Source organism: Rhinoderma darwinii, chromosome 6, assembly GCF_050947455.1.
Source record: "Rhinoderma darwinii isolate aRhiDar2 chromosome 6, aRhiDar2.hap1, whole genome shotgun sequence".
Lineage (NCBI taxonomy): Eukaryota > Metazoa > Chordata > Amphibia > Anura > Rhinodermatidae > Rhinoderma > Rhinoderma darwinii.
This window is the reverse complement of record NC_134692.1, coordinates 136,086,462-136,111,852: the sequence shown is the minus strand read 5'-3', so window position 1 is coordinate 136,111,852 and position 25,391 is coordinate 136,086,462. Positions and strand designations below refer to the sequence as shown.

Here is a 25,391-nt window from a genome sequence, read left to right as displayed (position 1 = left end):
GAATAAATGCCCAACCCTACGGGTTATAATTACGGGGAGCCTGTTACAGGTTTTGTATCAGGGCTTACACCTCTATTGCCCCTTTTTCCCCTCTGAGCGAACACCTAGCATTCTTACATTCCCCTCCACCTGCATCCCTTTCGTACACGTGCAGTTCTCAATAGAGGGTCTGCTTGCCACCCAGCAACACATGTAGTAGGGTCTGCCGGATATTGCCGTTCCTTTCTCAGCTCCATCCACTAATATGCCACCTTACGCTCTTTGCACCCCCTCAATGGCGACCTAGGCAGCCACATGGTTCATCTACCCTCAGCCTCTCCCTGCCAAATTGTGATCCTTTAAACCTTAGGGGAAACAACAAAAATGGTCAGGAACAACCCAACCCGTCTGGATCTTTTTCACGTGGCATAAACCATCGGGGGAGGGTCTGGCAGTCCCCACAGACACGTCATTCTCATTGGATGTCTATGGATCACTTTATCCTCATTAAATGGACTTGTAATAAAATGACGGACTCTTTATGGAGATGTTTTGGGTATTAATATTTGCTATATGTAATTATCTATCACCCAGGAATTATAATAAGAACTCCAGTCGTTGGCGTCGGCATGGTATAAATGTTCAGGCTACACATGTGTTTCCTCTCCCAGCATCCTCAGTTGCCAAGGACAGACCGGTTAAAACAAGCTGCCATTGGGGCCCCCGAGAGGAGTCGGGGGGGGGGGAAGGATTGTACGCAGCTGCTGTAGGACTATGTGCATACAGAAGTCACTGCCAGGAGCTGGCTGGCTGGCTGCTAGGGAGGAAATTACACATTGATCTCCGTCCTGCCCCTGAGACAGAGCAAATAATGGACAAAACGCCCCGGACATTAGATTAATCATTGCATAACGAAGCTCGGCAACTTTGTAATATACTTTGCGTTGAAATTTTTCACGGTTTTCAAGATCTCTGCTTGCTGTCAATGGATGAAAGATTCTTGTTTACTTCCCGAGGGCAGAAAACCATTACATTTTCAGTCTGGACAGGTGGATACAGTCTAGGAAAACCTATGACATTTCACGGATTTTAACTTTTACCACTAAGGCCTTAAGCACCACGATGGTGAAGTATTTACGGTGTCATACGCATTTGCGCACCGTGCTCACAGTAAGTATAGGAGCACGGCCTGTAAATGCGAATAACAGGACATGTGCTATTTTTTGCAGCTCATTTCTACGGCCCGGACAAACACCCGTAAATATACAAGAAGGTGTCCGTGGCCGATAAAATACTGACACAATCATTTCTATCTGCAATTACGGATCCGTAATTGCGGATACAAACTACAGTCGTGTGCAAGAGGCCTAAGTAACATATTTGAGACCAAAAGTGGTTAAAAAGTGGAGTAACTTTGCTTTACATGTCTTTTTCTCCACGACCACAGCTGCTTTCAAAACTTTGTAGGTTGCCCTTGGAAACAGACAGCAGTTTAGCTCCTCCTATTTGTCAGACATGTGACTGCTAAGCTCGAACCATGTAAGTGAACTCCCACAATGCATTTCTCTCTGGTGAGCAGAATTTCGCTTTAGAAATGAATGGAGAATAAAACATTGCGTGGTGGAAAATCAGTAAAGAAATGTATTTACAAAGCGGCTCCACATTTACGTAGAATTTAAAGGGGTTGTCTATTTATCACCTTTCTTGTGTCTGATCGCTGAGACCCCAGACGATCACTAGAACAGAGGTCCCGAGCCTCCATTCCTACTCCCTGCACGACCAATGTCTATGGGACTGATAGACACAGCCAAGCGCTGTACTCGGCTGTTTCCATCATTAGGAGTAACAGGGGGCTCGGGACCCTGTTCGAATGATCAGCGGGGGTCCCAGCGATCAGATATTTATCAGCTATTCTGTGTTTAGGAGATTCAGGTTATTCGTTGGACAATCCCTTTAACTGGGGAATGTGGTAAATTAATGCTAAGAAGTGGAGTTTTCCTTTAAATGTACCCAGCGGGCAGAGCATGAAAATACAAAATCTGCCCCCCCCCCAGCTCCTAAATACTTTTATTATATAAGGAAAGTGTTATCACCACTGTGTCATGTCCTCGTACCTGGTAACCCGGGTCTCCAGAAACTTCTGCAACTCATGACTGCTCACAACGGCCATGTCCCCATTTCCGAGATCCTGGCAAATTTTTTGTGCTTCGAACCAACCGGCTTTTTCCGATACCAACTGGTAACAATGGTTATTATAGGGGTACACCACACTTCCAAGAGGACAGGCAGGGGAAACTGCAGGATAGCGGAGAGATTTACATCAACTTTGGCTACTACTCTTACATCTGAGATACTATACATCATTTTTTTCTAAGGGGTGGTCTCCTTCCTCAGGACAACCCTTCCAATATTCCCTATATGTCATCCTAGAGGGGGAACCAATGCTTCGGACCACCATTTATTACCACAGCAGTGATCTGTAGCAAAGATCAACGCTCTACCCGGCAAATTCATCCCGACCATGTATTACATGGTGCCCTATTTATTGGAATGGGCGCCATGTATTACTACATTATCCCGGCGATCACATCTGATCACGGGGGGGTTGCAGCGACTGGCACTCTACCCGATAAGCTCAAGCTGCAAACTAAAAGAGGATTATTCAATTGTCATATTAGGAATTGCATTCACTAGAGTTATCATCGGGAGTTGCTCCCTTTACAAGTCAAATTCCCAGATGGTGCCATGAACGGAAAATACAGAAGCCATGTGCAAAATCCTCAATTCGGCCAATGGCGTTCCCATAGAACATCTTTTTACTCAACTCAGGACTGACCCTTGTATTCACACCTACTATTTAGAGGGCACCATGTTTCTGCTTACCTGCCTCACCGCTCTCAGACGTTACAGTAGACTCCACCTCCACCTCAGTGCCACCTCTCACCGTCACCTGGACGTCCACATGGTCATTGGTTCTCACCAGAGATGGGCATTTGATCTGTATGTCCTCAGGTAATCCTACCACCCTCAGTTCATCACGAATGAGAAGGACTCTGCTACCCAGGAGTAGAGTCACAGTCACGATGTACATGCCAGGCCGGGCATACCTATGGGTGATGTTGAGCTCACTGGTGTTATATAACCGATTGCCCAAGTCCCAGAGAAGAGGAGTAACAGGGATTGGAGCCTTGACCTCAAAATGTACGGATTCCCCCAGTCTATAGGTTTCTTGGGAGTGCTGCAAAATGGTAAATGACTCGGTGCCGGTGGCTTCTTGGACTATCGTTACGTTGCACTCAGAGGAAAGGGACGGAGAATTGCAGACCTCGTGGCACTGGAGAGACGTGTTGGTAGGGATGGTCTCGCCACAAATGCAGCCATGTTTAGGGTCGAGGGTCCAGAAGTCGTAGAGATTAGCAAAGCACTGCGCACTGCAAGTCTCATTCGTTGGTTGTGCCAGGTGGATGGGCGTAAAGGCCAACACAGACTCATCGATAGAGGACCGATTTAGTGGACAAAAGATTACGCCACCTCCTGCAAGAAGACATTTCATGGTAATGTTTAGTGTACTCCCTGTGGTATAATACATCTAATACACCCAATATTGTGTGCCCAATGCCCATTGTTGTGTATCTGTAGCCGCCACCTGCTAATTCTCTTTCTATGGGGTTGCCGGAGATGGTTATGAGAAAGTCCCTTTAAGACTGTACATTGAATACTCACCGCACGTGGCCTTGGAGAACGAAGCATTGAGTAGCAGTTGACCAGATACCACAGGAGGTCCATCACAGAGGGTAGAGTCCGCCTGCTCCAAACTAACCCCATTTTCAGCAGCCCATAAAGGCAGCCATGACATACGGCAGTCACAAAGCCACGGATTGTCGCTCAAGTTCCTGAAAGCGATTGTGAGTAAAAACGGAATTCACATTATCGACTCCAAAACTAAAAATACACATTTTCTAGAAAGAAATATTTAAAAGTGAAGTCCACCAAAAACATAAAACCCCTCTGTAACGAAGATATCGTATAACTCTTATACTAGCCTCAATATTAATACACGGGCCAATGATCGGGCAAACCAGCGTTCATATGACTGCTCATTCCCGATCATTGCCCTGAGCACATGATCTCATTAATCGGCGCTCGTTTTTGCGGCCAATATTGGCCGGTGTATAAGGACCCTAAGCCTTTGTAGCTAGTGAGCGGGGCAGTTATTGGCCTATTGCATCTGAGGCTGGATAATTAAAAATCCCTGATGCTCTAGGGTATTAGAGGGTTCAATCTCTGGTGGTCTGGGCTCATTATGGTAACATCCCCAGAACAGAGAAGGGGTTAATTTAAGCGTTCCAGGTAGTCTAGGGCAGAGAGAAGCTTTTAATGTTTGCATCCCTCGTGGTTTAGGGCAGAAAAGGGGTTTCTGTCACCGTTCCTGGTGATCTAGGGCAGTGATGGGGTTATTATCAGCATCCCAGGTAGTTTAGGGCAGTTTTTTTTAATGCTGTATATTACAACATCAATACCACCATATCAGTTATTACTGTAATACTCATATACTACCATACCGGTTATTACTGTAATACTCATATACTACCATACCGGTTATTACTGTAATACTCACATACTACCATCCCAGTTATTACTGTAATACTCATATACTATCATACCGGTTATTACTGTAATACTCATATACTACCACACCAGTTATTACTGTAATACTCATATACTACCATCCCAGTTATTACTGTAATACTCATATACTACCATCCCAGTTATTACTGTAATACTCATATACTACCATCCCAGTTATTACTGTAATACTCATATACTACCACACCAGTTATTACTGTAATACTCATATACTACCACACCAGTTATTACTGTAATACTCATATACTACCATCCCAGTTATTACTGTAATACTCATATACTACCACACCAGTTATTACTGTAATACTCATATACTACCATCCCAGTTATTACTGCAATACCCATATACTACCACACCAGTTATTACTGTAATACTCATATACTACCACACCAGTTATTACTGTAATACTCATATACTACCATCCCAGTTATTACTGTAATACTCATATACTACCATCCCAGTTATTACTGTAATACTCATATACTACCACACCAGTTATTACTGTAATACTCATATACTACCATCCCAGTTATTACTGTAATACTCATATACTACCATCCCAGTTATTACTGTAATACTCATATACTACCACACCAGTTATTACTGTAATACTCATATACTACCACACCAGTTATTACTGTAATACTCATATACTACCATCCCAGTTATTACTGTAATACTCATATACTACCATCCCAGTTATTACTGTAATACTCATATACTACCATCCCAGTTATTACTGTAATACTCATATACTACCATCCCAGTTATTACTGTAATACTCATATACTACCATCCCAGTTATTACTGTAATACTCATATACTACCATACCAGTTATTACTGTAATACTCATATACTACCATCCCAGTTATTACTGTAATACTCATATACTACCATCCCAGTTATTACTGTAATACTCATACTACCATCCCAGTTATTACTGTAATACTCATATACTACCATACCAGTTATTACTGTAATACTCATATACTACCATACCGGTTATTACTGTAATACTCATATACTACCATACCGGTTATTACTGTAATACTCATATACTACCATACCGGTTATTACTGTAATACTCATATACTACCATCCCAGTTATTACTGTAATACTCATATACTACCATACCGGTTATTACTGTAATACTCATATACTACCATCCCAGTTATTACTGTAATACTCATATACTACCATACCGGTTATTACTGTAATACTCATATACTACCATCCCAGTTATTACTGTAATACTCATACTACCATACCGGTTATTACTGTAATACCCATATACTACCATCCCAGTTATTACTGTAATACTCATATACTACCATCCCAGTTATTACTGTAATACTCATATACTACCATGCCGGTTATTACTGTAATACCCATATACTACCATCCCAGTTATTACTGTAATACTCATATACTACCATCCCAGTTATTACTGTAATACTCATATACTACCATACCGGTTATTACTGTAATACTCATATACTACCATCCCAGTTATTACTGTAATACCCATATACTACCATCCCAGTTATTACTGTAATACCCATATACTACCATCCCAGTTATTACTGTAATACTCATATACTACCATACCAGTTATTACTGTAATACTCATATACTACCATACCGGTTATTACTGTAATACTCATATACTACCATCCCAGTTATTACTGTAATACCCATATACTACCATCCCAGTTATTACTGTAATACTCATATACTACCATACCGGTTATTACTGTAATACTCATATACTACCATCCCAGTTATTACTGTAATACTCATATACTACCATACCGGTTATTACTGTAATACTCATATACTACCATCCCAGTTATTACTGTAATACTCATATACTACCATCCCAGTTATTACTGTAATACTCATATACTACCATACCAGTTATTACTGTAATACTCACATACTACCATCCCAGTTATTACTGTAATACTCACATACTACCACACCAGTTATTACTGTAATACTCATATACTACCACACCAGTTATTACTGTAATACTCATATACTACCATACCAGTTATTACTGTAATACTCACATACTACCATCCCAGTTATTACTGTAATACTCACATACTACCACACCAGTTATTACTGCAATACCCATATACTACCACACCAGTTATTACTGTAATACTCATATACTACCATCCCAGTTATTACTGTAATACTCATATACTATCATACCGGTTATTACTGTAATACTCATATACTACCACACCAGTTATTACTGTAATACTCATATACTACCATCCCAGTTATTACTGTAATACTCATATACTACCATACCTATTACTGTAATACACATACTACAATAACCAGTTATTACTGTAATACTCATATACTACCATACCGGTTATTACTGTAATACTCATATACTACCATACCGGTTATTACTGTAATACTCATATACTACCATCCCAGTTATTACTGTAATACTCATATACTACCATACCTATTACTGTAATACTCATATACTACCATACCTATTACTGTAATACTCATATACTACCATACCGGTTATTACTGTAATACTCATATACTACCATCGCAGTTATTACTGTAATACTCATATACTACCATACCAGTTATTACTGTAATACTCACATACTACCATACCGGTTATTACTGTAATACTCACATACTACCATACCGGTTATTACTGTAATACTCACATACTACCATACCGGTTATTACTGTAATACTCATATACTACCATCGCAGTTATTACTGTAATACTCATATACTACCATACCTATTACTGTAATACTCATATACTACCATACCGGTTATTACTATAATACTCACATACTACCATCCCAGTTATTACTGTAATACTCATATACTACCATCCCAGTTATTACTGTAATACTCACATAATACCACACCAGTTATTACTGTAATACTCATATACTACCATCCCAGTTATTACTGTAATACTCAGATACTACCACACCAGTTATTACTGTAATACTCATATACTCACAATTCTGTCAGATTCTGCAGTTGATCAAATATTCTTCTGTCCAGGGTTTCTATGCTGTTGTTGGAAAGATCTCTGAAAGAAAGAAGATAAGAATACTATAAGAACTACTGATCCTGTCAGAAATCCTCCTGATATCCCGCAGATTATTATATATTGAAGCCATTTCTTTAAAGCACACCAGATGCCTGCACACTGCGAGGCAGCCATCCCGTACATCCGAACAGTAGAGGAGAAAAAAACAACACAAAGCGCACATCGTGCATCAAATGATATAGTAAAAAATCCACAGATAGGTGATCAGTTCTGCTGACCTGGTTGGAGCACAATATCCTTGAAAGCGTGTTTTAAAATATTGCTGCAGCCTGGGTTCAGATCCGGATCCAAAGGGTCCAGTGGTAGAAGTTTGAGGAAAAAACGGATTTTTCCCTGGCGCTGCTAACTGGTAAAACCTTTAATCTGGGAATTAAAGGGGTTGTAGGACATTAGAAAAGAGGATCTGGTGAGTTTTTTTCTTCCAACGTTCCACTTTTGTCCATGGGCTATTTCTGGTATTGCAGCTTAGCCACATCAAGTAAATACTGCAATACCAGACATGGCCATGCATAAGAGTGGCGCTGTTTCTGAGGGGGGACGGGGGACAAAGCCTTTTTTTCTAATTTCAGACAATCTTTACTGGTTTTTGAGGTTATATTACCATAGCGACTAGTTATTCCGTTGTAGTGAATGGGATGTTCTAAAATCCCATTTACACAATGGCACTGAAATCCATGCGTCATGCCAGATGAATGCAATTCTCACAATTGCAAGAAAACTTCCAAGGTCACACCAATTGATTATTTTATTTCTGTTGTTAGTCCAACAGACTATTCTAGATCAATTTCCAGTACACAATGGTCTGAAGAACCCTGACCAAAAAAAAAAACAGGTTTTTATTTTACAGCAAAGTTCCATTAGTCCAGCATCCGATAATCCAGAAGTTGTTTCCAGCCCTATACTGCAATATAATATATAAGGCTTTCTTCCCGAACATTTTTTACCCTTGGACGTGAGTTTCATAGTTCTTGCTCTGACCAACCGATAATCCAGAATATTCGATAATCTCACAGATTGACAAGGATTAAAGGAATTTTAGAGCATTTATTTTATGAGGAAAACGGATCAAAATAAAATAGGCAGGACCTAGTAACTGATAAGACACTTCGCAAACAGCATATATAAGAACAAAGTAAAAAGAAAGACAAGAAATACAAGATGGATTCTGCCCAAGGACTCAAATAGAGGGAAATAATTTACATTCTTAAAGAAGATCTCCAGTTTTCCTCTCTGCAATCCCCACCTGACTATATACCACACTCTACACTTTTTCTTATTTAGATTATATATATATATATATATATATATATATATATATATACTGTACCTACTTTTTGACCTGCTGCCTTGTCTGTGCTTTAAAAAAGCCTCCATCTTGATTCTTAAACTTCCCCAGCTTTCTCTTCCTTCCTGCTTTGCTATCAATCCCATAATACTTCAGCACAGCATCACATGACCAGCTAAAGACCGTATCATTTCTGCATGCTGGGGGACACTGATTATCATTCGCTCTATATTCTCCTAAATAAGCGGAGAAACCATAAGCATACAGACAGGGAGGCTGCACTATATTCTTCTACATCTGTGTGACAGGAACCTGTCTAAATATCAGTGGTAGCTGATGATAGAAGTTCCTGTCGTCCCCCCCCCCCCCCTGTGTATACATAGTGTGTACAGGAACTGCTGAAGCCTGTGATGGGTGACACATAGATCTCCATAGACCCTAGAAGAGAAAATAGTCACCGAGCCCGATTCACACTGCTGCTAAGCAACAATCCCGGTCTGATATATAGAGATAAATAACAGGTGAGAAACCGACACATGGAATACCATAATGGTCACATGGGAAAGTTTCGTTTTGGCCGGCGTGTCCCTTTAAAGACAATATTGTTGCACATTGAGATGTAAGTAGCCAAATATCTGACTCTTTTGTGCCAGCTGGACAGATATTTTGGAATAACATGCACAATAAAGAATACTTTTTTTTCACAGTACGTTTTTTTTCTGAGTGTAGCTTTCAATTGTCCTTAAAGTGGGTTCTCCGGGACTTTAATTTGAACATTAACGGTCCTTATTTAGCATAGGCCATCAATGTTTGATTGATGTGAGTCCAACCTCAAGGACCCAATCAGCACAATGAAGGGGCTGCGAGCTCCGTGTACCGTTCACTGGCCCGTACGGACCTGTACATATGTAAACAATTGAAGGGACTCTTCAATTTGCTTATCGTCAAGGGTCCCAGAGTTCGGACCCCTCACCGATCTTACAGTGATGGCCAATCCTATGTTTAGCCTGGAGAACCCCTTTAAATAGGTCCCTTTATAATCTAAACTTTATTTCTATTGTGCCCCGTTTTCCAGTACATCTTATTGTAAGGGTCGCAAGGTAAGTTGTGACTTTTATTTTTCTTATACAGAAACACTGACGTCGCAGCGCAATCACTATTTTACCACGACCAAAAAAAAAAATCGGTGACACATCATGGAGACATTACCGAAGATAACCCTATGGAAGGTCTCCACACTAAAACACCAACCAATGGGTAAAAATAGGTAACTTAATGAGCCAAGGAACTCCGTAATATAAATTAACCCCTGCAGTCAATGTCAGGCTGGGGTTCCTTCCGGCCACCAGAGGACATATTTCTGAGGGTCCATCCTTCACCTATACACTTCATGTTTTAATTGCACCGTAATCTTTGTTGTTATCATTGTACACATCAGTCATTAATAGAATCTAAAATGTTATTTGTGAATAAACCCATGAGAAGTGGAAAGTGATTGTCTCCAAAGCCATCTCCAGACGGGGTTGTCTTCTACTGGACCCTTGGGGACCGTTATTGTGTCAGAGACCGGGCCCACAGTAGGTTCCTAGTGCTCTGGTGGGATGGTCGGACTTGCCTTCGGCACTCATCAGAAACTTCCATGACTTGGAAGTTCTTTTGACACAAAGATGAATAGGAAAAGCCACCCTGTCTTGAATGACCTCCGATCTTCTACCTACAAAGCTCAAATTTTGTCCAATCTTTCGAATGTGTTGAAAAATTGGAACATATTGACTCCATACTTCATCGGCACACTTGGCTATATGTCTATGACACGTTAGATTTTTCCCTAGCCCTGAGTTACACAGTTATAGAACACCAAGAAAAGGTCACAAGAAGTAAATATAAAGATTGACCACTCGAACTAAAGCCACGTTCCGGCCTGAGACTCAACGCGGTACTGCTACAATACAGACAGTCCGTAAACCTGAGAAAGGGATGATGTTCTCTACTCAGGGCCCTACAACATATCCATGAACCCTGCATGTTCCTCCTTATGGAACTCTATCGTTTCCTCCCGTTCTCCAAAAGGCTAATTAGGTTAATCGGCTTCTAATTCAATTGACCCTTTAGAATATAAACCAGTGTCTGAAGAAGGTTAATTAGATTAACCCCACTAGACCCCACTAGGGGGCAGAAGGCAACGTGAGAGCATTCTCCTAGTAGCATTGTGGAATATGTAAATAACGGGTAATAAATTAACTTTTCTCTTTTGGTAACAATCTGTCAATGGCTGCGCTTAAAGGAACACTAAACCTACAAGAGAACGAGGAGGTAAATGCTGGGCAAAAAAATTAACTAACTTTATGTCAATTTGTCAGACCAAAGAATCTTGGAGAAATCGGGTTTAAAGTTTCCCCTCCTCTAAGACAGACACTCGTGAGAGGGTCCAGTTAAGAAAAGGGGCGTGGCTTGGCTTCCCTTCCTGATTCCCACTGCTGGTAGAACAGGGTAGGAGATTGTCGGGTGGCGACTAAGCTGCCCATCATCTAGAAATTGGCCTGGTCTGAAGTCTGTGAGAAGAAAAAGGTGGCTTTTACATTTAAAAGCGTGGTCCAATTTAAAAAAAAATACCCATTTTCCAAACCTCATTAGGGCACTGTCATATCATAGAAGGCAGTCTCTCATTCTGGAGCTCCATCAATCAGCCAGAGTGGAGAACGTCTACAAAAAGTGTCTTGGGAGGACCTAGCCGACCCATGCGTTACATGGACAGCCCCTTGATTTTAAAGAATACTGTGTAATGCTTTATTTCCCCTGTGGGGGCACTGTAGAATAATTGAATACTTACTACCAGGTTCCCCCACATATTACAGTTGAGCATTTACGTTCCCATAGTAGGATCTTCCGTGGTCCCTCCTAACAAAAAGTGGACAACCCTTTTATTGTTTCTTTAAAATGATGCAGAACAGGAGGAGGTCATGCTGGGAAAATGTATGGTAGTGAGCAACAAGAACATTTAATTAACTAACCACAATGATTCACAAACAGGCCCTACTGACAATGGTTCACACACAGGGAAGCCAACATGGAATTCATCTCTGTTCTCTGTATAATTCGGACAATGATGTCATCGGACTACAACACCTTCTGATGACACCATTAATATTTTCTATAAGGCTGAGGAGCTCTTGCAGTGACAGGATGGGATAGCGATGTGAGCGTGTTGTCAATGAGCAATATCCCCCGAGAACCTGCTGGACTATTGAGAAAATGCAAGTTGTGTAAACTTTCCCACGGATGCAGCGATGGTGGTGAGGTAATTCTGGCCCTGGACCATCAGCTCCAAATCCCAAAAATAGCTGGAGACAACACCTACCCACTGCATTCCACTTGGTTCCCTAGTGTATGTGATGTGTTAACCCACAGGAAGCCAACACAGTCACTCCTGAAACATCAAGATACAACTCCCTCCTTGTACTGTCAGGCGCTGGTTGACTATCCCAAATATTCCAAAAGTTTTGCTATTGACGTTCCGTTGTACCGAGTTTTTTGTTTATAAAGTGTCAATAACAAGGGAAACCCAAATGTTCTTTGCTTTACATCATCAAAGTCAGACAATAAATCTGATAATTGATGAGTATCACCATCCAAGACCAGTTCCAGCCAGTGTCCTCCTACTTGTTGGGATCTACAGTCTTGTCCAGATGGGCAGTACCATAGGAGTGAGTGCTTAGTTTGTCAGTTCAATGGTTGAATGGGCTTAAAAAGTGATAACCAATTTTGGGATCCACTAATCAAACCAAAGCAATGGTGGGTTGCCTGCCCCAACACTGGAATAGTGAAAAGTAGACACCGGGCTGACCTGAGGGGTGTGCAATCTGTGCATCATCTGTCACTAGTAAGGGGAGCCCCAATGGCCTGGGCACCTGGAGCATGCACACCCTTTGCAAACGTAGTGCCTGAGCCTGTAAACCGGTAACCGAAGAGGATACAGCTACATTCCCTAGTTTATGGAATGGACAGTGTTATTTGGGCACACTTTGGCAAATATGGTATATGGGCACTGTAAGATTTTATTACTTGAGCCCTATATGGTACATCATAAGTGGAAATGTCAATAGAAGCTACTATATAGTGAACCAACCAACCTAAGCCAGGCCCCGAGTTGAGAACACATTGACTAATTCCATCGAATTGGGCACAATTAGGTATCAGCTGAAACTAAAGATAAACTGTTGAAATTTTAGGACGATTTGTTTATACGCATGCCCCCCATCACTCCAGAGAGAAGAGGTGCCAAATGTGGCAAAAGTCAAACAAATGTTTAGCCAACAGCTATGTCTATGGGCAAGAGGAGACAAAAGAAAGAACATTATAGGAGTGAGAAAGAAGAAATTTAAAGGGGTAATTCCCGAATAAACAATGATCACGATAGGTTATAATTTTCTGATCACAGGGCCACCACTACTGGGACCCCCAGTGATCTCAAGAACAGTAGGGGTCCTGAACCCCCAGATCCTCCTCACTGTACCCTCTGCAGTTGGGGGAGCTTGAATGGAGCGCCGGCCGAGTATGTGTGCTGCCGCCCCATTCAAGGTCTATGAGAATGATGGAAACAGCCGAGCGGTGTACTCGGCTGTTTCCGCCATTCCCATAGATTATGGGTAGGTGATAATTTTTCATTGTTTAATTATCCAACAGATATTTATGAGAAGAGCGATAACTCGGGTTAATGATGGGTTTATGGAGTTTGTAAAATATTTAATTGGCATCGAATTGTGGGAATAAAAAAAAAAAAAAGAATAAAAGAACATTGTGTTCTCAAAGTCAGGAAGTAAAAAATATTCTACGAATCGGGTTAACTGCAGAAAGTTCCAAAATAGATAGATGATAGATAGATTACTTGAGGTCACTGACGTAATAATACCACAGAGATTAAATGGGGTAAGTCTGGCCCATGGAGCAAGGCCCTAAATAGGATGTGGTCTACAAAAAAAAAGGTGTCTATGTCAGGGTGATGTTTGGAATTACTGGAGGTGCCGTCTGAACTGGCCAAATTTCTGGGTAAAATGAGAACACCCTAGAACAAACTCAAGATGGACTCTACGCCCGTTTTCCCCTAACCGTACCATGCTTTTTTTTTTTGTTAAACTTTTAACTAACATTGTGGTGCCCAAAACGAGGGTTGCGGCCAATCTAAGTAGGACCACTTTCCGGGACACCCTCTCCAGTGGACCAATAGCAGCTGCAGAGACCATCGCTATGGTAAATTTGCCTTTACTTGATTCCTTCAATAAAAAAAAATGGTTCAACAATTACATTTTGTGCGCTGTGTAAACATGCATTAAATCCTTACGAGTTCCCAAATAGTTAAAATGACAATTTCTGGACATGCCAAAAATGTGACTAGACCCGAAATAAGAAATATGTTATAGATCTGGTGGGAGGAAAATGTAATATTTGTAAGGGTGTCAGGGTGAGTGAAGTTGGAAAGCGGTCAAATACAATGAGCGAACTTGCCGGGTCCTTGTCGTAAATCACCACACAGCACGCTGTGTGCGCAAAGCAACTCGCTGCCGTGATTTTGACTGAAAAGGTCTGTGCACATTGGACTATTGATTAGGCAAAGTCTCACATTATTCAAAACCTTCGAGAGGTTGGTGGTAGGGCAACAAAGGAGTCCAAAGTATAAATGTCTTGGTAGCAAATTCAAGGTCAATGGTTGACAGATTTGAACAACTAAAACATTTAAATGGAAAAGTGAACCTCCAAAAAAAATTCACAAAATAAGACGGGGAGGAGACTGGAGAATATCTTGTAGGGTACCTAAACGTTCAACAAACTGCTGACATGTCATAGTGACATGTCAGAAGTTTTAATTGGTAGGGGTCCCAGCACTGACATGTCAGAAGTTTTAATTGGTGGGGGTCCCAGAACTGAGAACCCCACCAATCGCTAAAACGCAGTGGCAGAAGTGCTCGTGTGAGCGCTGAGCCGCTTCGTTTCTGTTCAGCTTTTTCCGGAAAGAAATGTATCGGAGCACGGGCTCATAGACTTTCTATTGAGCCCGTACTCAGATACATTGATTTACGGAAAAAGCTGAACGGAAAAGAAGTTTGTTGAACGTTTCTTTACCCTTTAAAGAGTAATTCCACCTTAAATATATCTATAAGGTGCCGCAGCCAACTAGATGTGTAACTAGAGCAGTTAAGGTGTCCATACACTTTAGATAGCTGTCGAACGAACGCCTCCTGGGCCGACAGCTACTACTCCCGACTCAACCATTAGCCGAGCGTGCACGTTAATTTCAATAAGGAGAAGGAAACAAGCTGCTGCCAGACACCTCTGGTGGCTTATCTGATGTGGGTACAAAGGATCGGGCATGTTGAAATCCAAAATACCCCATCTTTCTTGCCACCGGCATCAAGTGCCGGGGAGAGTCGGGAGACCCCCGTACACATCAATCGGCTGATCCCTCACAAATTAGCGGATTCGGCTGACATTTTTCTAATGCTAAACTTGAGGCCAATCCTCAAAGGAGTTGCGGGGGGGTGGGGGCTTCAAAGGTGAATGGCGCTATCCCCCTTCCTCATAGTCACAACACTAGCAATCATAAATGTAGAATTGGGCAAACCGTGACGTCATCCTTTTCTCCTACAAATATAAGGGGTGTGGAGGGGTAAATCTTCCCAGGACATTACGACTCTACCAAAAAATCTCTTAAATCACTTGAAACCCAGCAAGCAAATATTAACGGCAATCATTTTGAGGTATATTGTTATATTCTTGGTTGCTAGTGGTGATTAAGTAACCTAGTAACCTGTCTCATGGGCTGTACACAAGTCTACTGGTCTGCGGGACCCAAATATGCAGCGAGCGTTGCGTTTCGGCTGTACAGAAATCACTGTCTATATTTTTTTGCCACTTTTCCAACTCTAGAAACGTGCCAGTTGGTTGCAAAGGCGCACATGGTGCTCGGAATATGCTTTGGCTCGTGAGAGGAGGATATTATTTTATCCATTCCTACCTCTGTTTATTCAGCTGGAATCGGACATTAACCCTGTCCTGACACTGTACAAATTGCTAAACTATGTATAGTGATGCAGGTGGCGGGTGGGATCTGCCTCCCCCACCACGAAAAAAAATAAATACCAAATTTTAAAAGAAAATGTATCATCGTGTGAAAATTCTAAGGAAAATCTCAGTTAAAATTTTCAACCCAATGTACGCACAGTGAGCATGCTTCTGTCTGTAAATGCTTCTTCTCAAATCTATATTAAGTATATTCACAAGAAGCGTAAGTAATAATACAACTGTTCACATAGCGCCCCCGATAATCACAAAACAAAAAAGATGAACTGATGATCCTAAGAAGGGGTATTCATATGAAGGCTGGAACACTACACTACTGACCTGGGGCAATGAAAGGACTGGATACCAGGGACTGAGAAACGTAACCACCGGACCACCAGGGACTGTGACCCTACAGACAACTGAGAGTTGAACTAAAACAATATGAGGGGCTAGGGAAGAAACCACAGAATACCAGGAATTGGGGCACTAAACACTGGATGCAAGGTGCTGAGGCATAAAACCACTGAATACCAGAGTCTGCGGCACCAAACCACTTGGCACCAAGGTTCAGATCATTAAACCACTGGATACCAGAGGATGGGGAACGAAACCAAATGACACCCTGGTGGTCCTGTGGAAAACAACAACAGAGGGAAGGGAACAAAATCACAGGACCACCAGTTACTGTGGAACTAAACAAGAGTCTGGGGCACCAAACCACTGGACACCAAAGTTAAAGTCATTAAATGACTAGAGACCAGAGACTGGGGTGCCAAAACTACCGGGTACTGTGGAATTAAACAAAAAAGTCTGGGGCACAAAACCACTGGGTATCAAGGTACAGGTCATTAAATGACTAAAGACCAGAACCTGGGGCACTAAAGCCATAGAACCACCAGGTAACGAGGAATTAAACGAGAGTCGGGGTCACCAAACAACTGGGCACCAAGGTTCAGGTCATTAAATTACCAAAGCCTAGAAGCTGGGGCACAAATACCATAGAACCACCGGGTACTGTAGAATTAAATAACAGTCTGGAGCACCAAACCACTGGGCACTAAGGTTCAGGTCATTAAATGACTAGAAAACAGAGGCTGGGGCACCAAAATCATGGAACCACCAGGTACTGTAGAATAAAACGAGAGTCTGGGGTACCAAATCAATGGGCACCAAGGTTCAGGCTCATTAAATGACTAAAGAAGGGAGGCTGGGGCACCAAAACCATAGGACCACCAGGTACTGTGAAACTAAATGACTAGACACTAGAGGCTGGGGAAATAAGCCACAGGCCCAGTCAGTAACTAAACAAATGTACACCAGGGGCTGGAGCACCTAACTACTGGACACCTGGGGCTGTAGCACCTAACTACTGGACACCAGGGGCTGGAGCACCTAACTACTGGACACCAGGGGCTAGAGCACCTAACTACTGGACACCAGGGGCTGGAGCACCTAACTACTGGACACCAGGGGCTGTAGCACCTAACTACTGGACACCAGGGGCTGGAGCACCTAACTACTGGACACCAGGGGCTGGAGCACCTAACCACTGAACACCGGAAATCTCCAAATATGATTTGGTTATCTTGGAATTTCTGTCCTATAAGGTGGATAAGAACAAGTCAACACCATCACAGTCCTCATTACTACTTGAGCTGCTAATTGGGTCCACGTAATAACCTTTGTTTGAGCAGTCCTGAAGAAGGATTACACAATTATTACACAATAATGTGTATTAATTGCTCTTCTCATCCCATGGTTTATGGTGGACGCATAGTCCTTTAATCTGCTGGGTTGTAGGTGCTCGTCAATGTAGAATTACCCTCTAAATTACGCAACATGGAATGTTGTATTAGTTGTAGAGGTGTGGTAATGATACAGAGTGGAGAATGGCCTTCCGAAAGACCGAGGCTTTGTGAAAAAAAACATGTTAATTTAATAGCTATTTTATGATGGAAGGATTACAGAAGATCTCTCTCTCTTCCCGTTTGGGTCTTGAAGCTAATTTACCTCTCCCAGAACTCATTTCAGTCTAAGCTGTTCCTCTCATTACTGTCTTGGACAAATTCCATCCATCAAAAGCAGCTTGGAAAAAAAATAATTCTATCCTTTTCTGGTCTGAAACTAAGCAGATTGTGCCCATGAATGACATAATACTGACTGACATCACTTTTGGCTCTGAGCTGTGCCGTTGTTAACCCCTTAAGGCTTGAGAGTAGTCGATTTTAAGAGTTGGATTGGGTTAACAGATCACAGGTTTGGCAAGGGGTACCAACAATAAATGTTGGACAGGGCCGAGGAGTACGCCATCTATCTCAATATGGAGATATCATCTTGAGAACTTTGATTCAATGTATGCAAAAAGTCCTACCCGATTATAGTCCTAGACTGGTGATCGTACCGCTTACAGGCTCTTCATCGGAGGGTGATTCTCTATATAAAGTGGACCAATCATTGGAGGATCAATGGTGTCTAATGGTTGGCATAGCAGCTGCAACCCAAGGGTTAAGGGCAGGCTCTTCTTGTTTTCCTTTGGGCATTCAATAACCAACAGACATCCATGCCCTACAATGTTCACAGTGGATGACCACTCAGCTCTTCAGTGCCAAGACCATCACTGTGGATGCAAATCCCAACATGATGAGAAACTGAAAGATCGAATGGACATTTAATGGTAACTCCCGGGCAATGGGTTGGTTGGTGCCCTGTGCAATACCTTCTACTGACGCTAACAGAGTTTTACTATGTCCTTCTGCATCACTCTATTGGGCAAGGATCAATTCTTCAACCTATTCTAACAGTTGGGCAAAAATCATGATGAGCCGTGCAGGAGACATGGAGTCCTCCAAAAACTGATTGTCTTGGTGTATAGGTGTTCCAACCATTGTTGGTCTTCAAAGGTCCTCCTGCAGCTCCATTTTAACGAACCCCTTGGTTTTCCTTCCCACTATAGAAATTCCTTAAAAAAAAGGGTAAAGATAAGTCCCTCCAATTAAACATATAATGTAGGGGTCAAAATTGACATTTCAAGTTGATTATTCCCATTATCCATAACTGCTACAGATTCAACCCCTTCGAAAGATGAATCCCATCTTGGCAACTGATCTTGCCGCAAAATGGTTAAGGTGTGGTCATCATTGAGTTATTTAATAGACCAATTAACAGTTGAGTAGTCTATTAAGAGCGCCTTCCAGGAACCATACAGCTTGTTTTCTTATATAATATTTTTAAGAGGCGGGAACGTCAACCATGTGCCAATTTTCAGCTGACCCAACTCTTAATTTTTTTTAATTCTTTTTTTTTTTTAACGGGGGAGGAGGCCATTGCATGTTCCACTTCCAAATGCAGAAAGGAAGAGTTGAGGTTTGTTATATGGAAAATGTTCCAGGCTCCCGAAACTTGGGAGGAAACTTTGTGTCATAAAATACTACCTTATGCTGGTCTCTTAACTCTTCCAAATCAGATTGTCCATCAAAAATTTCCATTCAGAATAAAAAATTAACCATATTTTTCCAGGATAGAAAATGGTAAATAATAATTTTGCGAGCAATGTGGGGGGCACTATATTATGATATTCCATGTCTTCATAGTGATATATTTACCTTATATATAATTACAAAGCACACAATCCAAGAAATTAAAAGGGGGATATGGACTCTTTTTGGTTAAGCGCACTGCAACCCCCTAAATGTGGTCAATCCGATTCAACCCAACTATGATCACTCTCATCCGATCTGTTCACAAGATTTTTTTAGCAACCCTTAAAGGCTATGTCCACCTTTGCAACAAATTTAATTGTATTGTTCTAATGCATCTAAAATGAAAAATAAAGCCACTTTGCAATAGGTCTTGATTAAACATGCCCTATTGTTGCTGCATCTCCATGGTAACAGACAACAAATAAACTGTGTAGTCTGATCCTGCAGTCATACTACCTTCCTTCCGTCCCCTACATACATTTGGAAGGTTAGCAAGAAGTAAAGTACAGATAAAATAGAGCAAGAACGCAGGGTCAGACTACACAGAGTTTATGTGTAGTCTGTTACCATGGAGACACATAGTTCTGAATAGGAGCCGCAGATTGAAAACTAAATGAAATTTTATATCAAGACCTATTGCAAAGTTGGTTCATTTATTATATTAGATACGGGACAATAAAAAATTGGTTGCGAAGTTGGACATAGTACATACGATTACAAAATTATAAAATGTCAGAAATAACCAAATTTATCGCAATCAAGGAACCAAAATGAAAAACAAAATAAAAAATAACAAATATATATATATATATATATATATATATATATATATCTGTCTGCTTAGGTGGAATGTACTGTTCCTCGCTCTCCGTGGTAGGGGAGCGGACACTGTTTCAATAGCAAACACAAGCCCTCTACGCTCTCAGGGATTCATTTAGTGTTATGGTGAGGCTTTATGTATTCCCAGACAGATGTCCCCCCTACTCCACTGCATCCTAATATGGTCACAAAGAAAAGACAACATCACACGGCTTAATGCTGCGAACAAATCCGAAGCTTGGCGAGCCGGCAGGTTTATATTTGTTGCATGAGGGGAATATATACCTAAAGATTGAAAAGAAGATTAAACCAGATCATGTAAATGTATATTTGCCAGTGATGCAACCTGCATTCATTAACCCACCCACTTAAGAATGAGTATGGCACTGAGTGGGGCTGAGCAGCTTTGCCTGCCTCACTCACAGCAGGAAATCCCAGCACAGTCTGAAGCGCCAATCTCTGCACAGTCTGATGTGCCAATTATCAGTTGAGTTACTTGCAGCCAATCAGCACTCTGCAAACACAGCCTTGTTTATCGATGAACCTGCAGCTGAGGCTCTTTATCACCTCAACTGAGCATTTTATTACTTTGCTGTTTGCAACACCTTTAGGCCCCATGCACACGACCGTAGATTTCGTCAGTAATTACGGACACATTAATTTCTATTGCCAACGTACACCTTCCCGTATATTTACAGGAAGGTGTCCGTGCCGTAGAAACCTTCCGTAAAAAATAGGACGTGTCCTACTAGTTTATTATATTTGTGTATATCCTTGTATTTTGTCTATTAATTGACCTCTTGTAATTAGGTACTTCTGTATCACCCATTATACATGCTGGTTGTACTGTATACTGTATGGACCTTTATTTTTCTGAGGTCATAATATAACGTACCTTAAAAAAAAAAAAAACTCTCCGCTCTCCTGACATTTCTGTTTTAGTAAATAATTCTATTCCCCGTGAAATAACAATTCTGAAGATTTTTTTTTAGGAACTTATGTTGTTCCACACCTCTGTTATTCCTCCTAGAAATGTATGAATAAATTGACAACTAGGTGTTACCAGTTGGGGGGGGTGTCCCTACACAGACTGACACTGTCCAATCAGTGCTGCCAGAGTGGGACTGTGTAGGGACACGCCCTTCTGACAAGGGTAACACCCAGGTGTCAATTTATTCATCAATGTCCAGGAGGGATAACAGAGGAATGGAACAATGAGGAGCTCTAAGAAAAGATGATCCAGCAGTTAATTCATGGGGAATATAAGCATTTACTAAATCAGACATGTCAGGTGAATTGGCAGGTCCCCTTTAAAGGGATATTTACAACTTCGACATCGATGGGATATCCACAGGAGCCCGACAGACCCCCAACCCACCTGGTGAGGTGGCCGCTGAGGAAGCCACCTCTCCATATATTCTCCACCTATACACAGCAGCCCCAACACATTTATGGCATATCCCGTGGCTATACAGCTGATGCCCAACTACCCAGGCTTGCAGCTCATGCTGGAACTTGTAGTCCTACACCTGATCATTGGCATTCTCAGCCTGCAGACTTCTCCATGAGCTCAGAGTGTCTCGCGTTTTATTTTTAGCCTCGTCTCCTCCCTTTATTCTCCCATGCGGTCATGAGGATTGTATCTGTAACTTAAAGTAAAATCCCCACCGTATGACTTCTGCCTGGTCGTAATTCTACCCTGTGGTTATTAGTTGTTTTCCAAGACATATTAATCAAGAGCAGAGAAAATGGCTTTGAAGGAATATTCTGCTGATAGCCTGAAGCCGGTCACAGACGAAGAGCTTGTTCCAATTATACTAACCCACTATAAAAGACTTGGAAATTTATATTACAGTACAGTGCCCCTAGTGGCGGATATCCAGCTTTCCACTAACCCTAAATGGCATATAAATCTGAAAGTTGCAGTCTAGCCCTTTACATAAGCTTTGACTGCTCTGCCTGTGTAAGTGTCAGTCTTTACTGCAGTTCTGTCATTCTATTCATGAACCAGGAAGCTCAGGATAAACATTCCTAAAGTCATCCAGAAAAAGTCTGAACCTGAATACGACAAGTCACCTTTCCCGACATCCATATAATAGTATGCAATGGAGTCACACAATTGCGGCTACTGAATCATTTGCATTTAAAAGCTTTCCTGCTAGAGTTTCTCCTAATATCGTAACCCTGGTGGCGAAACTTTATAGAGTGTCCAGCTGCAAATGACAGATACCCCCGGGTCCTTGTTGGCACAGCAATAAATCCTGCAGGTCGTGATCTTACGCCATTGCTTCAATACACAGAACGGTGTGTCGCTATAGAAACCAGCAGATGGTTCCGAATCTCTCCTGTCTACCATTTCACTATGGCAATCGCTCTGCGTGTAATTGTATTCAAACATCATAAAACTGTATGAATGTCTATTCCCTGGACATAAGAACGCTGGATTTTTTCACCTGAACATCTTTTTTTCCCTCTCCAGGGATAAGCAGACAAAAAATTATCTGGCAGCCACTTATCCCTCCTCCCCCATAACATCAACATTTGGCACAGAGCATTTATTGGCGTCTACTATGTGCATGTCCAGCTTTTAATCCTATACAAATCCCCTGCATAGGTGTAAATGCTAAAATACTAGCTACCTGCAGCCACCACTAGAGGGAGCTTAAGAGTTTACTGTAAGATTATACATTGAACTCAATAATATAGTGTGCAGTAAACTCCCAGGCTCCCTCTAGTGGTGACTGCAGGTAGCAGAATTTAAAGACTTTGTCCGGTTTCTGTCAATAAAATATTTTTTTTGCCTAGTGAAACGTTATACAATTTTCCAATATACTTTCTGCATTAATTGCTCTCGGTTTTCAAGATCTCTGCTTGTTGTTATTTAGTAGGTACATTCATTGTTTACATGTGATGGTCACAGGTGCATGGCTCGTTGCAGTTACAGTATGTGTATCTGAGCGGTGTCTTGTAATGATCCCAGCCACCTGTGTGTCCATCACATGACCATGGACTGAATTGTATTGACTGAAAGTAAACAATAAAATGTTCCTAATGAACAACAGCAAGCAGAGATCTTGAAAACCGTGGGAAATTAATACAGAAAGTATATTGGAAAATGGTATAAAACTTTTTATTATACAAAAAAATAACATTAATTTGCTGAAACTGGAAAACGCCTTTAAATATTTAACTCTGTGGGAGGATTTGGAGCTCTGAATCAGAAAAACGGAGCTGAACCCGCTATAAAGATATACGAAGAATTGAACCTGCACAAAGTGTTGGACCTAAAAACAACACGGTGTTAAATGGTGGACATTCACTGGATCACCTGCTTCGGACAAACCCCTTTGCATATCACCTACTAGGGGACTTATTACGTATGAGATGTACGAAAAACAACCCCCCAGGGACATGCCCTAAAAATGTTAACAGATTATATGCCTCCTAGTTTTCTTGGACAAATCTGCAGAGATTTTATTTCTATTTCCAAATTTCTTACTAGGCAGATTTGCCATGCTGGGTATTGTAGTTCTACAAGGACCAGTGCTTCGTTCTGCAGGAAATACCTGGATGACGTGCATCACCCCCTCCCCCTATTACTAATAGAAACTGTGGCTTGGCTGTGGTTTTCCTGAGGCCCACTTTATAAAGTACCAGTAACTATTCCAGAAGTTTGGGGAAAAGGGGAGGGGTGGCGGTGACGCATGAGCGTGGGCGACCGTCTCTCAGCCCATTCCTTGCACATGGGGTTAAATTACAGTTGCAGAATTATTTCCATAGGAAAAGAAGGATACTTAGGGAAGCCATGCTCTATAACGGATGAAAAAAATCCCGATTTATGAGGCCTGGCAAGGCATGGCTGAGGTTCAACAAAATGTTCAGACTGAAAGTCGCCTGAATTTGCCTCTTAAAACCCTCTGCCATGTTGTTTTTGAGAGCGACTGGTCCACTGCGGCCAGATCTGGCGCAGCAGAGACGAGCGCTGGTTACAGTAGCGATGGAGCAAAGATCCATTGCAAAGATTGTACGTTTTCTGTACACTTATATTGCCAAGACAACCTGCGCTTATATACCACACGGACATACAAAAGCAAAACAAATAATTACATAAAGAAATAGACACTATTAAAGTGGACCGGTCAGGTCACCTGACATGACTGGTTTAATATTGTAAATACATTTTTCTTAGAACTCTACATTGTACAGTTCCTCTGTTATTCCTCCTGGAAATGTATTAACAATTATTCCTCTAGTCAAAGCTGTGTGTCCCTACACAGTCTGACTCCGTCCACTCAGTGCAAACAGTGTCCGACTGTGTAGGGACAGTTCCGATTGACAAGGGGAATGGTAACAGTTGTTTTTTTTTTATTTCCAGGAGGAATTACAGAGGAACGACAAAATGCAGAGTTCGAAGAAAAAGATAATTCAGAATTCTTATTTCATGCGAAATGGAAGTATTTACTAAAACGAACTGTCGGAAGAACTGACAGGGCCTCCTTAACTCTTTCCCTGCCATTGCAAATGATTAGGGGCCCACTACCGGGCTGCCTTTAGAGTGACCTACATTTTAAGACGCAACAAGTAGGGGTTAATTGTATTCGCACTAAATTGTATAGGTGTGGAGAGTATAGGGTAAGGATCCACATACAGGTGGCATGGTCCAGAAGAGGACCATCACCTCAAGTGAAGCAGACATCGTTCCAGTCCGCCCGTGGAGACGACCCAAATGCCAGCGTTAAACATCTGCGGGTCTATGGCAACAATTCCCCCCTGCCCTCAGTGTTTAGGACATCATTTGCCCTATAGAAGACGCCGTGTAGTGGTGAAAGAGTTGCTGTAAACTGATGTAGACCCCCAGAAACCACAGTTCTGTACTGGGAACACAACATCCGCTCCACGACGCAGCGGAGAACATTGTCTAGTGATCCAGAGATCAGAACCCGGCACCCGGGATTTCAGGACTGCTTGTCCCGGAAGAGCCGCAGCTGGAATGATGAGCAGACTGGGATAG

At 41.7% G+C, this 25,391-nt stretch overlaps 1 protein-coding gene across 2 annotated transcripts in view; it reads right to left on the bottom strand.

The window, feature by feature from the left end:
* Positions 1–25,391, bottom strand: part of PKD1 (polycystin 1, transient receptor potential channel interacting) — a 93,361-nt gene that overhangs the window by 51,013 nt on the left and 16,957 nt on the right. For both annotated transcript variants that reach the window (XM_075830551.1, XM_075830552.1), the window contains exons 2-5: positions 7,649–7,720; positions 3,703–3,872; positions 2,863–3,513; positions 2,094–2,274 (exon numbers count right to left, since the gene is read on the bottom strand). In XM_075830551.1, coding sequence (XP_075686666.1) covers positions 2,094–2,274; positions 2,863–3,513; positions 3,703–3,872; positions 7,649–7,720 — 1,074 coding nt within the window. The remainder of the gene's footprint in view (positions 1–2,093; positions 2,275–2,862; positions 3,514–3,702; positions 3,873–7,648; positions 7,721–25,391) is intronic.